Here is a 14,316-nt window from a genome sequence, read left to right as displayed (position 1 = left end):
AAAAAAAAAAAAAATCAAAATGATCATCTGTTTTGAATATGTCTTATGTACTCCAGATAGATAGGTGTCTAAAATGGGACAGGCCTCACGAGACCTTCGGATTGGGATGTGGATGGACTGAGATTGGATCAGGTGCACTCAGAGTCAAGTCTGGCATCCCTTTAAGGGATTATGATGGCAGGGACAGCGTGTATATTTCCGCAAATATGATATGCTGCCATTTCTGTTTTTTTACTGTGAGCTCTTGGAAGACGCTGTGGAATTTATATTTTTAGCACTTCTGTTTTAAGGCCCCATTTTTAATATGATTAGGCGATCAATTACGGCGCAGTTGCAGACCAAAGCAAACAGTTCCGGTCACCTTTCACTGACTCGAATATGAGAAAATGACCTCAAGACAGATTAAATAACTTGGACAAAGAAACCAACTTTGGCAAAGCCAAAAAAAAAAAAAAAAATGAACCACAGATTGTGTATGAGATAGATAACCCAGTGTGGGGGACAACAAAAGATGCCATATTGCACCATGGACTAAAATAGTATATGTTTGTTTTGATGACATCATGCACAGCCTGAAAGAGAAAATATCCATTATCCTGAGCCAGAATGGATCATTTTGCTTGGAATGCGATGTTGTCCTCTCAGCCAATAGAGTCTGAGAAGGCAGGAAGGGAAGCAGGTGGGAGTGAGGGGGGGATGGTGGGGACCAACATGGAGGGGAGGGACAGCGGAGAAGAGGAAATTTGGCCGGGAATGAGCAATAAGAAATAGCAGAGGCAAAGCTGGAGTGGACAAGTTGTCTGTGTGCACATACAAAAGGTAAGTTTTCCCGCATGTGATGTCTGTCGGTTTTTGATTAACAGAAAGACGTGTAGACGGTTCTTTTTTTTTCCCCAATTCGCAAATGGCACTTTGCCATTCCCTTTTCATTTAATTCAGTTAATTGACTCTTGCCAACAGGCTGGGTGTGATCGCGGTCTCAAGCCGCCACCATCCAATACTTAAAAGTTTACATTTTTTAGGTTTCTTCTGTTTCTGATCTGGACATATAGCCAAAAGGATTCAACCGACTCAGCTATGAAATATATTTCACTTCAAATTTTGCAGGCGTGTGAGCCTTTCGCCACCCAAGAGAGGATCGCTCACCACTCGTGTGCCCAAAAAAGGGCTTCCCGTCTGCTGCTAGGAGAGCTCCACCCAGACTTGGGAGAGCTGTTCCTCGAAGAGCCTCATCATGTCCCGTGACCCCGTAGCGGAGCCCCATCATCACCTGTGAAGATCGCGCCAATTTACAAATCCTTAGAATGATGCGGTTTCAGCCTCCTTGGCCCTTCTTTGCCGGATTGCTTCTGGTCACCTGCTGGGTGCCACCGGGGGTCCGCTGCCAGAATGACACGGAGCCAATCGTGTTGGAGGGCAAATGTCTGGTGGTGTGCGACTCCACCCCCTCCGCCGAGCCATCGGGAAACGCCCTGGGCATGTCGGTGAGGTCGGGGACGGGCAGGGTGGCGTTCTCCGCCATCCGCAATACCAACCATGAACCCTCGGAGATGAGCAACCACACGATGACCATCTACTTCGACCAGGTGGGTTGGATTTTGTTGTGGCGGAGGGCATAGCAGTGGAGGAATGAACAGGTCTCTTCATTATTCGCAGATTTTGGTGAATGTCGGTAGCCATTTTGATCCCGCCAGGAGTCTCTTTGTGGCTCCAAGAAAGGGAGTCTACAGTTTCAGCTTTCATGTGGTCAAAGTTTACAACAGGCAGACAATACAGGTGTGTTCTTTCTTCTTTTTAACCCTCCCCCATCCCCCTGCCGACAACCCTCAGTAACTTGACTTTTTCTCCCGCTCCCCATACCCCGTTTCTAGGCAGACAATACAGGTGTGTTCTTTCTTCTTTTTACCCCTGTCCCCTTCCCCTGGACACTCAGTAACTTGACTGTTTGTCCCACTACCCATACTTCGTTTCCTCAAGGTGAGTTTGGTTGTCAACGGGTGGCCAGTGATCTCAGCCTTCGCCGGCGACCAGGATGTGACCAGGGAAGCTGCCACTAATGCTGGCCTGGTGATGATGGAAAGGGGGGACAAGGCGTATCTCAAACTCGAGAGGGGCAACCTGATGGGAGGGTGGAAGTATTCCACTTTCTCCGGATTTCTGGTCTTCCCCTTGTAGGACTGTGGCGAGGTGAAGGTTTGTGGAGAGATCAAGTCTTTGTCATCGCTAAGAATCATGTTCACCAAGGAAAGACTTTAATGATAGTCGGCTGTTTCACATGGCCCAACATCATCCTGACTTTTCCTTTTCCTCTGCACTTTTATGGCTAACCCAAGATTGTAGCCCTAATGTCTTGGCTTGCTCGCAACACGAGGCTTGGTATTTTCTCAAATGCATGAAACTATTTGTCTGTGTTTTTTTTTTCTTTCTTTCGTTTGAGTTTGCTCGCTTTCTGATCAATCTGTCTTCACTTTGTCATGTAGCTCAAGCTACTAGTGAAAATTTCTGTTGAGCTAGCTTGCTGGAGCTAGCTAGCTGTTGTATATATATGAATGTCTTGCCATCTCTCTCACTTTCAATATACTGTACTGTATCACACAGTGAATGTTTTTGTTGTCCTGCAGATTGTTGAATTAGGCAGATAAATTTTAGCTGGTAAAAAGCACCTTGCCTCCCTTGTGCTTTACTTCCACGTGTCACCTCCAAACCACTGGGCCAGATAGTTGGCTGCGGTTTGTAACAGATGTGTCCTGAGCGAAGGTAGACTGTCTTTAAAACATTTTTTTAATCAAGTGTAACTGTCGTTAACTTATCCATGATGATGTGCAAACATGGAAGCAAGCAACCACGTGAGTGTTTTTTTTTTTTTTTTTTTTTTTGTCCACACGGTGACTCTTCACAGAGCATCCGGTGGCAGATGGAGGATCAGCGGCAAAGCGAATGCTTCGGTGCCAGAAGCCTGCTGGGTTCATGCTGGACCGCCATAAGCTGTTGGTCTCAGCGGAGACCTGCGTTAGCACGTGGCTATGCTGCGAAGCAATGTGACATTTCATTGCCAAATGAAGGCTAACGCTAATAAAAACACGAATAAAAATACATGGATACGTCACAGCTCTGGATATTTTTGACATTTTTCCTTACTTTCAGGCTTTGCCTAAAATTGTTTTTTCAGTGCTCGAGCATGGGGAGAGCAGGCGTCAAAATGAAAACAAAAACTTGCCAAACTTGCTATTGCTTGGAAAAGCCTACTGGACCCCCAACACCCTGCTCACCACCTCTTACAGCTACGTACTCCCTTCAGATAACTGCTATTGAACCATGTACACCCAAACCAGCAGACATTCAAACAGCTTCTTCCCTCTCACCATTAACTCCCGAAACAGTAACTCAACTCTATAGAGGCTCTACGCATTTTTCCACACCCGTGTGGAACAGTATTGTGCACTGATCGTTGTAGCTCCGGCTCTCTACATTCTTGAACAACCGTTGTTGATCAATAATCCACAGGACCAGGCACTTTAAAGCGCTACCTACTGGACCCCCAACACCCTGCTCACCACCTCTTCCAGCTACGTACTCCCTTCAGATAAATGCTGTTGAACCATGTGCACCCAAACCAGCAGACATTCAAACAGCTTCTTCCCTCTCACCATTAACTCCCGAAACAGTAACTCAACTCTATAGAGGCTCTATGCATTTTTCCGCACCCGTGTGGAACAGTATTGTGCACTGATCGTTGTAGCTCCGGCTCTCTACATTCTTGAACAACCGTTGTTGATCAATAATCCACAGGACCAGGCACTTTAAAGCGCTCAAGGACTTCCTGTATAATTGCACGCCTAAAACTGCACTACAATTACTGCTACTGGTCACTTTAAAAATGACGCAATGTTTATCTGCACCAACTGCACAACATTCATAGTATTGTATTGCACCACTGATCACTTTATCTCTGCTCCATGACTCTGCACATTGTCGCACAGCTGTCATTGGAAAGTACTACGGCAAAATGGCAACCTTTCATTACGGAAAGTCTTTTGTAGGAGCTTGTTATTGCAATACCAGTGTAGCCTATATTACCGGAAACTAATTCCTTGTGTCCTCTACATACTTGGCCAATAAAGATGATTCAGATTCTATTCTATAAGCTGATGATGTTTTAGATGCAACAAAAAGCCTCACTTGTTTTCGGAACAATATCTGGGGCTCCTGGTGGAGCTGACCTGATTTTCATCCAAACGTGACGCATACCGAGCCCCTTTTTACACAACTCGCAAAGCCAATAAAGGACCAGTTTTCTACTCTCGATTCTCCCGAGCACAGGATAGGAAATGCTACATGGCATGCTACATTATTCTAGTGTCGTGTCCTCTACATACTTGGCCAATAAAGATGATTCATATTCTATTCTATAAGATGATGATGTTTTAGATGTAACAAAAAGCCTCACTTGTTTTCGGAACAGTATCTGGGGCTCCTGGCGGAGCTGACCTGATTCTCATCCAAACGTGACGCAGAATGAGCCCCTTTTTACACAACTCGCAAAGCCAATAAAGGACCAGTTTTCTACTCTTGATTCTCCCGAGGACAGGATTGGAAATGCTACATGGCATGATACATTATTCTAGTGTAGCTGAGCTCTTAATTCACTGACCGGTCGTATGGTGGTGCTCTTTTGCTTCCAAAACTTGCAGCTCTGCACTGCCACCATGTTCAACAAGTGAAAGAAGAAGTAACATAATAGAGAAGAGCTCCAGCATGTTTAATAACTTTGGGCTTCTGCTTCCTCTGTGCTATATAGAGCCGATAACATGCAAATTAGCGCAGTGGAAAGTAAGTACAATATAGTTTTAGACCGTATGTACCATAGCGACAAAAGTATTTGGTCCTTTGGCTGTGTAAATTCTCTCTCATCCAGGTCATGGCAATCCACAACGGTTGAACTGAGGCAATTTTATGCAGTACAGTCAGGAGTGAAGTGACCCAAATCTTTTAGAGGCTAAGTCGCCATTGCCCAGGCATATAGTGCAACATCGGCGAGCATCTTCTTTGGTCAGCAGTTCATTTGTATGTCAAGAAGAAGTGACTTACAGTACATTCCTTTGTGAGATGAAGCCTTTTTGGCGTATATGATTAGATAGGTGATTTGAGATAGCCCGTTATTTTGCTGTCACCTTGCTCTTGCTTTCCTTTCTCGATGACTCCCTTGGCGCACATATTAGTTGATTTCACTTAAGACTCAACTGTATTTATAGAGAATTTTAAAACAACCACCGCTGTATACAAAGTGCTGGACATGGTGCAAAGATCATATACTGTATAAACAACAACAACATAATGTGTGCGTTCACACATTTTCAAATGGGCAAGGCAGATTGGTCCTGCCCTGTGGGTGGGCGGCAAAGGCAAGATTCGTAACAATGTTGGACAGGTTACACCTTCTTTCGCAATCTAGCAGAAAAGGATCCATAGGTATGTATTTGGTCTTTCCGGCATACATGAAAGAGGCTCAATTAAGAATATAAAGTCTTTTGGTAATCACTGTTAATTTAATAGAGCGAGCATGAAAGATAAAAGGACCTGGTGAGGGGTTCACACAGAAATTTCAATTGGTGCCATGACCCGGATACAAATCGGGGTTGCTGCGGGAATGTTGAAAAGTTCTGTGGGGACCCCTCACTAGGGGCCTAGTGCACAAAGCGTGCATATACACATGGACGACATGGACGTAGACTACACACTTTTCCACAGTCACAGATTCAGATATATCAAACCTGCAGGCACCGTTTATACTAATTTGCATATTTATATAAGGGCAGGTCGGGGCAAGAGTGGTACGCCAACATTTCCACGTTGATTCAGCTGTATGAAAGAATGTGCTTCGCTCCATGCGCACGCAGAGATTCAGGCATCTGGATTTTTTTTTTTCACGTGTTTGACATTTTATGGATTTGAAAGCAAGAAAAGGTCACAGCAAAATAACGGCCTAGCTCAAGTCAAATTATCATATGAGCCAAAGAGACCTGATCAAAAAACCTTTGACCACCAATTTCTGGATCGGGAGAATCACCGGTTTGAAGGAAGGGGAAAGAAGCCAAACTACAAAAGCCATTTCTAAACAGGAGAGAGGGTTTGAGGCATCACTTATCGTCTTGTCTGTAACAACGTAGTAACATTCCTTCCCTCAAACAATGTCTCATTCCACGGGAAGGCTGGACCTGACGAGCAGAGAGGATTGGTATACAGGAAGGTCCTTTCACAAACTGCCGAAGGCAAACAACATCAACATCCTATTATGGACCACCCCTGAGGGACAAACCACCATGACATCAATAGGGAGAGTTAAACATTTAGAGCGTCATCAGAAAAGCCCGTTGGACAGGCCCATATTTTATATTTTATGTTGCATTCTGTACTGTGCACAGTTTTTTTTTTGTTGTTGTTTTTTTTTTTGTTCATGCAAATACTTTATTTTTCTACTTTCTTCCCTCCAAATCTTGCTGCTGTAAATTACGAATTTCTCAAGTGTGAGACAAATAAAGGTTTTCTTATCTTATCTTGACTTTGCACATTATAGGACCATTTCAGTAAAATTTGCGGGGAGAGAGGCGGGTCTTTATTCCACTTACAAAGCATTCTTTTATGAATCTGCGTTCAGCTCTGGAAAAGTTGAAATCATTTGACAATGGTTCACTATGCATTTGATAGTGGCACACAAGTTCACACTCAGACCTGTAATGAATTGAGAGGCGTGTCTCAACACCTAATTTCTAAAACTAAAAATACGATAAAAAAAAAAAAGCTCGGTTTGTGACGTCAGCGGAATTCCCCTCAACGCCTTGTTGAAAAACTGAAACTCTGCTCAAGAGCTATTTCCTTCACCTGTAAAGGACCGCTTTGTGTGTTTGGGATGTGTGACGTATTATTAGCATAGAGATGTTTTGTTTTTTCTCTGTTTATTAGCTTGTCGCTACTGCGTCATAAGCAGCTGCTTTTTTTTTTTTTTTTTGGTTCTCCACGACTACTTTCACTTTCGTCGCTGCGTTAGTGTTTCTTGGTTCGGTGCGCCGTATGCAGTGCTCTCCCGTGTTGTGTTGGGTTGTTGTTTTGTTAGGAGTTGTGACGTGATAGCACGAAGCTCGCGCGTCGAAGCCACTCGGAAACCTGGGAGAACCAAAAGGTAGGAAAACTGAACAGCTTTTATTGACATTACGTCCTTCGCTCCGTTCTTTTTTTTTCGTGCCAAGTCACTTTGCCGTTGCCGTGCGGTTTTCAACCTTCCTAAAAAGTGTCAAGAACTCGTTTTCTAATGTTACATCATAAACTTGCGCAGGAAAGTTAAACTTATGAATGCGTGAAGAGAGACGGAGTAGACTATTTGTGAAAAGAAACACGTTTTTTTTTTGGTAATTTGAAAATAAGAAATCCATCATCCACATATCATTTTTTTTCCGAACACTGGGTTCTCGTCTGAAATGGCAGTCAAGGAAGACTAATGCGATACATTTGCGTAAGTACTGTACTCAAAAGTGTATAATAGGGAAATAGGAATTTGCACATTCAGATATTGCCTGCAAAATATCAATTACGTAACTATTTTAAACTAAAATAACTTCAATTCAAGGCAAACTTACAATTTCTTTGTTTATGCTAGCAAAACAGCAATATCGACTCACGAGGCAGAGATCATTCATGTACTACTTTATTCAATTTCTGCTATTGGCTGGTGCATTGAGGTAGATGTGTTCATCCACATTTGTCAGGAGTGCTTACATTTGTTTCATTAAAACAAAACAATGTCAGTTCTTCCACTTTTATTTGCTTTTTCTCCCTGCACCATTTGAATGTTTGCAACCATTTCGACAGAGAACTCCAACGGGCCTCGTTGATTTTTGTGCGAGGGTTGACCTTCTGAACGTTAGCGTTAGCGAGGCAGCTACTTAATAACATGTACATTGTCTGCAGGAAAGGGATGTTCCCCAGCATGTTTACACCATTCTTGTAAAAACGAGGGATGGACGTACAAGACAAGGTGGGGGATGAGTTTGTGTGCCCCGAGGCACTGCGGGGTTCTCTGAACTCCCAGCAGGAAACCGTGGAGAGGATATTCCGAGTGTCGTTCACCATCAACACGAGAAACATGCCGCCCGGTACCAGCGGGCAGATATGGCTGCGACTGCAAGGGTCAGACCGTGACGTGAAAGCAGCCAAGGTTCGACGCGCCCATTCCTCTGCCCATGTGGCTCGTGGTGCAGTTTATCAGCAACTATGCCCGTCTTTCAGATTTTTGTGAAGGGACTTGTGAGCCAGGAGGTGCAACAGGAGATGTCCTATGCCGCCGCACTCAACTGCATCTTTTGCAGTGCCAATGGGTTCTTCATGGACTGCATGATCAAGAGCACTTCAGCACAGATTGCGGTTAGTCTTGCTTACGTGCTGACCTCGTTTGCACCAAGTCATTAACGCTCTTCAAATCTAGAAATCAGATTCATTTTGGACTGCTAATTCACAGAAACATCAAGCACGGTTTTATGCTGTTTCTTATTTTGTTGTAGCGCTTGTTTAGCTCGATTCTATTGAGGCTCCGACAGTATTTTGATGATGTTTTTGTTGTTTTACTTCAAACCAGGTGAGCTCTCCGGGCTTGCTGCTCATATCTGGTCTCACTGAGCCGGTGGTGCGAGCCTATTCCCTCATCGCTGACCTGTTGGAGAGATATAAGGGGGGGCAGGCCGCGTCCTCGGACGCTGAAGAACGAGGTTCGGGTGAGTTGTGTAATTCACCCCAGGCGTTCAAAGCGCTGGTGGAGAAATGGGAGGACCACCACATCCTGGATCTCCTCGTACTGCCGCGATCTGTGAAGGAAGCCCTGCTGGACCTGGTGAAAGACTCGGGACTTGCGCCTAACATGAAACGAGTAGGATTACATGACCGTAGCCTGCCTGGGATGACTTTGGGTGTGCCCGGTGCCGCTGAGGAAGGACAAATGGAGGCTCAGCATGATGCGAGAGAAAAGGAGCGGACGGAACAGGATGAAGTTGAGGTGGAGACGTTGAAACCGGGAAACAAGGAGTTCTGGCTTTTGTTGAAATTCTTCACGGCCATGGGGTACACAGAGGACGTGGTTAAACGGGTTCTTGGCCGAACAGGACCCAAAGAGGCCTCTCAGATACTGGACCTGGTTCAGCAAGAGCAGGACTACAGTGGCGGGGAACACCAGAGTAAGAGGAACCCACTTCATAAGATGGATGACAAGACAGTGGGAGGAGGAGGAGGAGGAGATGTGCCGTGCGAGGTCGGTGCTGTTGGCGCCGCACAATCCAAGGAAGAGGATGACTTTGTGTTGGGAGTTCTGAAGCGAGCCGCCGTGAGTTGCGGCTACACCGAGCACAAGGTGGCCAAGGCTTGCAGCATGTTGCCGCATGGAGCCAGCCACTTGCTGCTCCTGGAGCTGCAGAAGGAGACCGGCAGTGAAATGGAAGTCTTAGAGGAGGAGAGTCCGAAAGCTGGAATGACAAAGGATGCTGAGAGAAGAGCAAGTGCTTCAGAAACAGCAAGCCAAGCAAAACCTGGTTCCAATCCGGATTTGAATGAAGTCCTGGTGCTCCCACGTCCCGATCCTGCCAAAGGGCCACCCGGGCCAATGTATGCCTCATCTTTCCCTCACGGCCCGTGCCTGAAACCTCAAAGCCTGAGCTGCTCGAAGGGAACGCTCCAAGCTCAGCATTCTCCCACCGGGTCCAGAGAATCCTCCAATGGGGCCAGCGTCCCCTCGATGGCGGTGACGGGCAAGCAGCGCTTCCTTGAGGGTCTGCAGACACCCTTTAAACTCCAGCTAACAGACCAACCGGGGAACCCTAAGCTGAGGACCATCGTCATTGATGGGAGCAACGTGGCCATGAGGTAGGAGGAGGGAGGGGAGCGCATTTTGGAACGACACTGGCGCCTTCAGATGCAAGTGGCCTCACTTATGACTTTTTGAGACAGGAGCCATCGTTAAGATTGTTTTGTTTTTTTTTTGGTTTTTTTTTGTGGTGGCAATGAGCTAATTTCAATGCACAAGCTGCACTTTGACAAGTGCTGAACAAATCTTCCAAAAGAGGTTTCAATTGCATGAAATGTGCTTGTTTTAGTCAGGATAATGCTAAAATAATAGCCTATTATCCCCAAATGTACTGTATTGGCCCGAATATAAGACGGGCCTGATTATAAAACGACCACCTCTTTTTCAAGACTCAATTTTGAAAAAAGACTTTTTGAACACTAAATTGATTTTTATACAGAAAATAATTACAGTACATCTGAAACAAATGATTATAACAATATATTTGAGAGAAAAAGCATGTTATTTTGCCTCATTCAAATCCAAAGTGCAATCACATTCGTAAATGAATGGCTTCTGGTTTTTGAAATATAAATTACATCATAACTTCTCCTCAGCTGCCGGTTAACCTGGCCGATCTTCGACCCACTTTTCTCCATATTGTCGTTTCTCCATTTTCTGTTATCTGTTCTATTATTTTCTTGTCTTTTCCTTCTTACCGCTATTTTTATTTTTATTCCCTTGTGGCAGGGGTTCACTTTGGCCTGGGGAGTCAAGTTCAGCATTCGCTTCATTGATATCTGGCGCCATCTAGCGTCGTGAATGGTTATAATGTCTAGACCCCGAATATAAGATGACCCCCACTTTTTTAGTCTTATTTCAATGATAAAAACACCGTCTTATATTCGGGCCAATACGGTAGTTAGGTTTCCGGGTCTTAACCCTTTCAGGCACAGCGGTTACTACAGTGGACAGCTTATCATGTTATCAGGTTACAGTGTGCATGAAAGAGTTAAATTAGCATATTCATGATTTTTTCCCTTTCCTCTCATTGAAAGTTTTCTTCCCCTCCCATCTTCTACCCTTTCTTTAGTCACGGGCTGGGGCAGTTTTTCTCGTGCCGAGGCATTGCTTTGGCTGTTCAGCATTTTTGGGAGCGCGGTCATCGGCACATCAGTGCTCTGCTGCCCCAGTGGCGGCAGAAGAGTGACCCCCGCATCCGAGGTTGTTACACCCGTTCCCTTCGTTGAACTCATGTTTGTGTGACCCGGAATTGCTTTTCCTTTTAACCTCGCCTATTGTTCTTTTTTGACGTCCACAGAGCGGCACTATCTAGGTGAGCTGCAGAATCTGGGCCTGCTCTCCTTCACACCCTCCAGGGAGGTAATGGGTACGAGAATCAGCTCGTATGACGACAGGTAGCAGTAATAAATATCATCTTTGGAGATTTTTGGTCTCATTGCAACACAAAAAAAAACCCCAAAAACTAAAACTTGCACGGTTGACCTGCAGACTAATGCTGCAACTTGCACAAAAGACCGATGGCGTGATCGTGACCAACGACAATCTCAAGGACCTTTTGAATGAGTCGATCGCATGGAGGGACATCATCAAAAAGAGGTAAAACACTCCAAACAAAACCGACATCTGGTTCCGACGTGATGGTAATGGAAATACTGACCACTAAAACATATAAGGCCGCAAGACCCCCGCCCCCTCACTAGATTTGCGTGTGTACTTAAACACAGGAAATCAACGGTGGTGCTATGCGGGCGCCCTCTAGTGGGGGATATATGCAATTCACTTTCTAAACTTTTGACACGTTTAATATTTAAGAATGATATGGTCTTGAACATTAAATTAATTATAATTGCTCACCATGTATACTACCACTCGGAAAGTTAATGAGGGATACCGTACGTGATCACTGCCGACGCTTTTAGCCTGTTTCGAACCTATTAGTCAGCATTTGACTCAGCATGAGACTTGATTTTTTTTTTTGTTTTACTGTTTTTGAGCTTGCTGCTGCCTTTGCTGCTACTTTATTATTTTATTGTTTATTCTTATTTTAATTATTCATGCTCCATGTACAGCACTTTGTCTACAGCGGTGGTTGTTTTAAAATGCGTGATGAATACCGTTGAGTTGAGTTGGGCATTTACTAGGCTGCAATGTAATGTATTACGTCACACTGTACAATTTGTTTTCTATGTCTTGGAGTCTGCTTTGAATCCGTTTGTTTGACTGTGCTATCGGCTGCTAAACCGGCTATGCTAATAAAAATCAGTTTTCACTTGCCTTACCTGGATAAATAAAGGTTAAGTCAATCTAGAAATAAATCATGCTACAGTGACTTACAATATTAAATAGTACTTTGAGAATTACCGGTAAGTCTTGTTTTAGGTGGTACTTAGTCTGAAAAATGTCAAGAACATATGTGTTGATGAATGAAAGATGCAAAAATCGCCTCCGACTGTCGTGTCCCCCGCAGACTGCTTCAGTACACGTTTGTTGGTGATCATTTCATGGTTCCAGATGACCCACTGGGAAGAGGGGGCCCTCATTTAGACGACTTCCTCCGTTCGGATTGCAGGTGGGACGTAAGTCACATCATTCTGAAATAAATTCGACACTTTTTATCTCACCATCATTTCCCTACCAGGACATCCGTCCCGGCTGGTGTAGCCACACATTCCGCTTCCTTCAATCCACAGTACTCACAAATTCCAGCCCACAACTTCCCTGACCAAACACCGGGTGGCGCTCTGAATAGAGCAAGTGAAGGGAGCAGGGAAGCGGGACTCGAGCACCCCAAGCCCAGAGACAAGCAGGGTTCTGAGACGGCTCTGGCCAGCAGAACGGTGGAGGCCACGGCAAGCCTGAGAGAGCGTCTTTGTCAGGTGTTTCCTGGTCAGGACAACATGGTGATGCTGGTTCTGCAGAGCAACCCGACAGAGAATGACCTCAACGTGCTCTCGGCCCTTCTTTTGGAGCAATAGAACTTGAACACTTTTCGCAAATTCACACAACTGCGATCCCTTTTTCATCTGCTGTTCACCGGAGTGTCCGCTAGAGGCGGCACCTATGGCATCTGTACATACAGTGTTTCACCTTATTAAGTTGATTCTTATTTGATTCGAAGTTTGTATTGCACCATATTGTGTGAAATGTTGCCCACTTGGCATCCATTGTATCCTCGTCATCCTGGATGAGGGCGTTCTCTCATCTGCGGCCTCTTCTCAAGGTCTGTCATTTTTTTCCCAAGATGGGTTTTTAGAGAGTTTATCCTTGCCTTCCTGGGAGTTAAGAACAGGGGATGTTGTTCATATTTGTCAACAGTGAGCATGTGAAGTCCTGTGAGAATTTTTTTGTGATTTCAGTTTATATAAATATATTTGACTTGACTGGTTTCCTAATCAGCATCGCTTCCACCAGGTGTGAATGTTGCACTTTACTGACATGGATGAAGCGTCCTTTTTGTTTTGACACTGTCGACCGGTTTGGTGGCTTTTATACTTTCAAAATAGGCAATATATTTTGCGAGCATCGTTGGATTTACCTGTAAGGCTGGCTGGCAGACCATAGTGTGTTGGTTTACGGTGCAGGCCCACCAAGCACAATGTGTCTTTCAGTGCTGTGTTTGATGAGCTTGTAAAAAAATGGCTTGTTTGACAGCGTGAGCACAGAAGGCCATGCCACTAGAGCAGTGGTTCTTTACCTGGGTTCGGTGAATCAGTTTCAGGCGTTCGACGGAGCCTCTACCTTGGAGGGTAAGACACCCCCGACTCAACATGTCAATTAATTCTGACACGCCTGCTTGGCCATCACCGACTGGTTCATTTTGTGCACAATTAAAAAACTTATATTTTACACTTATTGTGTTTACTTTTTTCAGTTTTTAATAAATGCATTTTTTTTATGTCTTGAAAAAAAATCATTTTTATTTTTCACTAATGAAGGGCTCGGTGAATGTGCATATGAACTGGTTGTGTTTGGGATTTCTAGCAAGGTTAAGAACCACTGCACTAGAGGGAGACAATAAATGACACAGAGCTGGGTTTTTTTCATGAGTGTCCTAAAGTCCATCCATCCATCCATCCATTTTCTGATCCGCTTTATCCTCACACGGGTTACGGGGCATGCTGGAGCCTATCCCAGCCATCTTCCGGCAGTAGGCGAGGGACACCCTGAACCGGTTGCAGGCCAATCGCAGTGTCCTAAAGTCTTTTCCCCAAAATGAACATGCTGAAGTACCAGTTCTATTATTGCGGTGACTTTGACACCTTGACATACGAGTTTATTTCAGTATGTGACCAAGCTCACAAGGGCAGTCAGTCGGTTTGGCTTTTACCTTACTCTGAGATCAGTGTTGGAATCATGCATTATGCCCTTTTGGGAGTGTATGCATTTCACCTTCAATAAACGTCTGAAAGTGCATCGTGATTGTCGTTCTCCTAAACCCCAGAAGGCCACCACTTGAAGTGTTCACCGCAGAG

General features: G+C 44.8%; 2 protein-coding genes across 6 annotated transcripts; both read left to right on the top strand.

Annotated features, from left to right (window-relative positions):
- Positions 1-710: 710 nt before the first annotated feature.
- On the top strand, positions 711-2,662 carry LOC109516626 (cerebellin-1). 2 transcript variants are annotated; one of them, XM_019871336.1, is made up of 4 exons: positions 711-819; positions 1,108-1,586; positions 1,657-1,776; positions 1,978-2,662. In XM_019871336.1, the coding sequence occupies exons 2-4, from the start codon at positions 1,305-1,307 to the stop codon at positions 2,173-2,175; spliced, it is 600 nt and encodes a 199-aa protein (XP_019726895.1). In that variant the 5' UTR covers positions 711-819; positions 1,108-1,304; the 3' UTR covers positions 2,176-2,662. The 2 variants fall into 2 exon arrangements, with proteins under 2 accessions (XP_019726895.1, XP_019726896.1); XM_019871337.1 differs by having other exon boundaries at positions 729-819; positions 1,167-1,586.
- Positions 2,663-6,828: 4,166 nt separating this feature from the next.
- Positions 6,829-13,229, top strand: khnyn (KH and NYN domain containing). Of its 4 annotated transcripts, XM_019871331.1 has the most exons (10): positions 6,830-7,177; positions 7,963-8,209; positions 8,281-8,415; positions 8,627-8,996; positions 9,039-9,900; positions 10,914-11,044; positions 11,142-11,238; positions 11,333-11,440; positions 12,312-12,413; positions 12,483-13,229. In XM_019871331.1, the coding sequence occupies exons 2-10, from the start codon at positions 8,012-8,014 to the stop codon at positions 12,817-12,819; spliced, it is 2,340 nt and encodes a 779-aa protein (XP_019726890.1). In that variant the 5' UTR covers positions 6,830-7,177; positions 7,963-8,011; the 3' UTR covers positions 12,820-13,229. The 4 variants fall into 4 exon arrangements, with proteins under 4 accessions (XP_019726891.1, XP_019726890.1, XP_019726888.1 ...); XM_019871332.1 differs by having other exon boundaries at positions 6,829-7,177; positions 8,627-9,900; positions 12,312-12,420; positions 12,483-12,681; XM_019871329.1 differs by having other exon boundaries at positions 8,627-9,900.
- The last annotated feature ends 1,087 nt before the right edge of the window (positions 13,230-14,316 follow it).

Source organism: Hippocampus comes, unplaced genomic scaffold (assembly GCF_001891065.2).
Source record: "Hippocampus comes isolate QL1 unplaced genomic scaffold, H_comes_QL1_v1.1 scaffold83, whole genome shotgun sequence".
NCBI lineage: Eukaryota > Metazoa > Chordata > Actinopteri > Syngnathiformes > Syngnathidae > Hippocampus > Hippocampus comes.
The sequence above is the reverse complement of the archived record's forward strand: the minus strand, read 5'-3'. Positions and strand labels throughout refer to the sequence as shown.

What these genes read in the sequence shown, in the direction of transcription:
- LOC109516626 (XM_019871336.1), top strand. Translation starts at nt 1,305, where the DNA reads ATGATGCGGTTTCAGCCTCCTTGGCCCTTCTTTGCCGGATTGCTTCTG. An exon ending in TGACCATCTACTTCGACCAG is followed by an intron (nt 1,587 to 1,656) that starts GTGGGTTGGATT and finishes CATTATTCGCAG; the next exon opens with ATTTTGGTGAATGTCGGTAG. An exon ending in ACAACAGGCAGACAATACAG is followed by an intron (nt 1,777 to 1,977) that starts GTGTGTTCTTTC and finishes CGTTTCCTCAAG; the next exon opens with GTGAGTTTGGTTGTCAACGG.
- khnyn (XM_019871329.1), top strand. Translation starts at nt 8,012, where the DNA reads ATGGACGTACAAGACAAGGTGGGGGATGAGTTTGTGTGCCCCGAGGCA. An exon ending in AGGGACATCATCAAAAAGAG is followed by an intron (nt 11,441 to 12,311) that starts GTAAAACACTCC and finishes TGTCCCCCGCAG; the next exon opens with ACTGCTTCAGTACACGTTTG. An exon ending in TTCCTCCGTTCGGATTGCAG is followed by an intron (nt 12,414 to 12,482) that starts GTGGGACGTAAG and finishes TTTCCCTACCAG; the next exon opens with GACATCCGTCCCGGCTGGTG.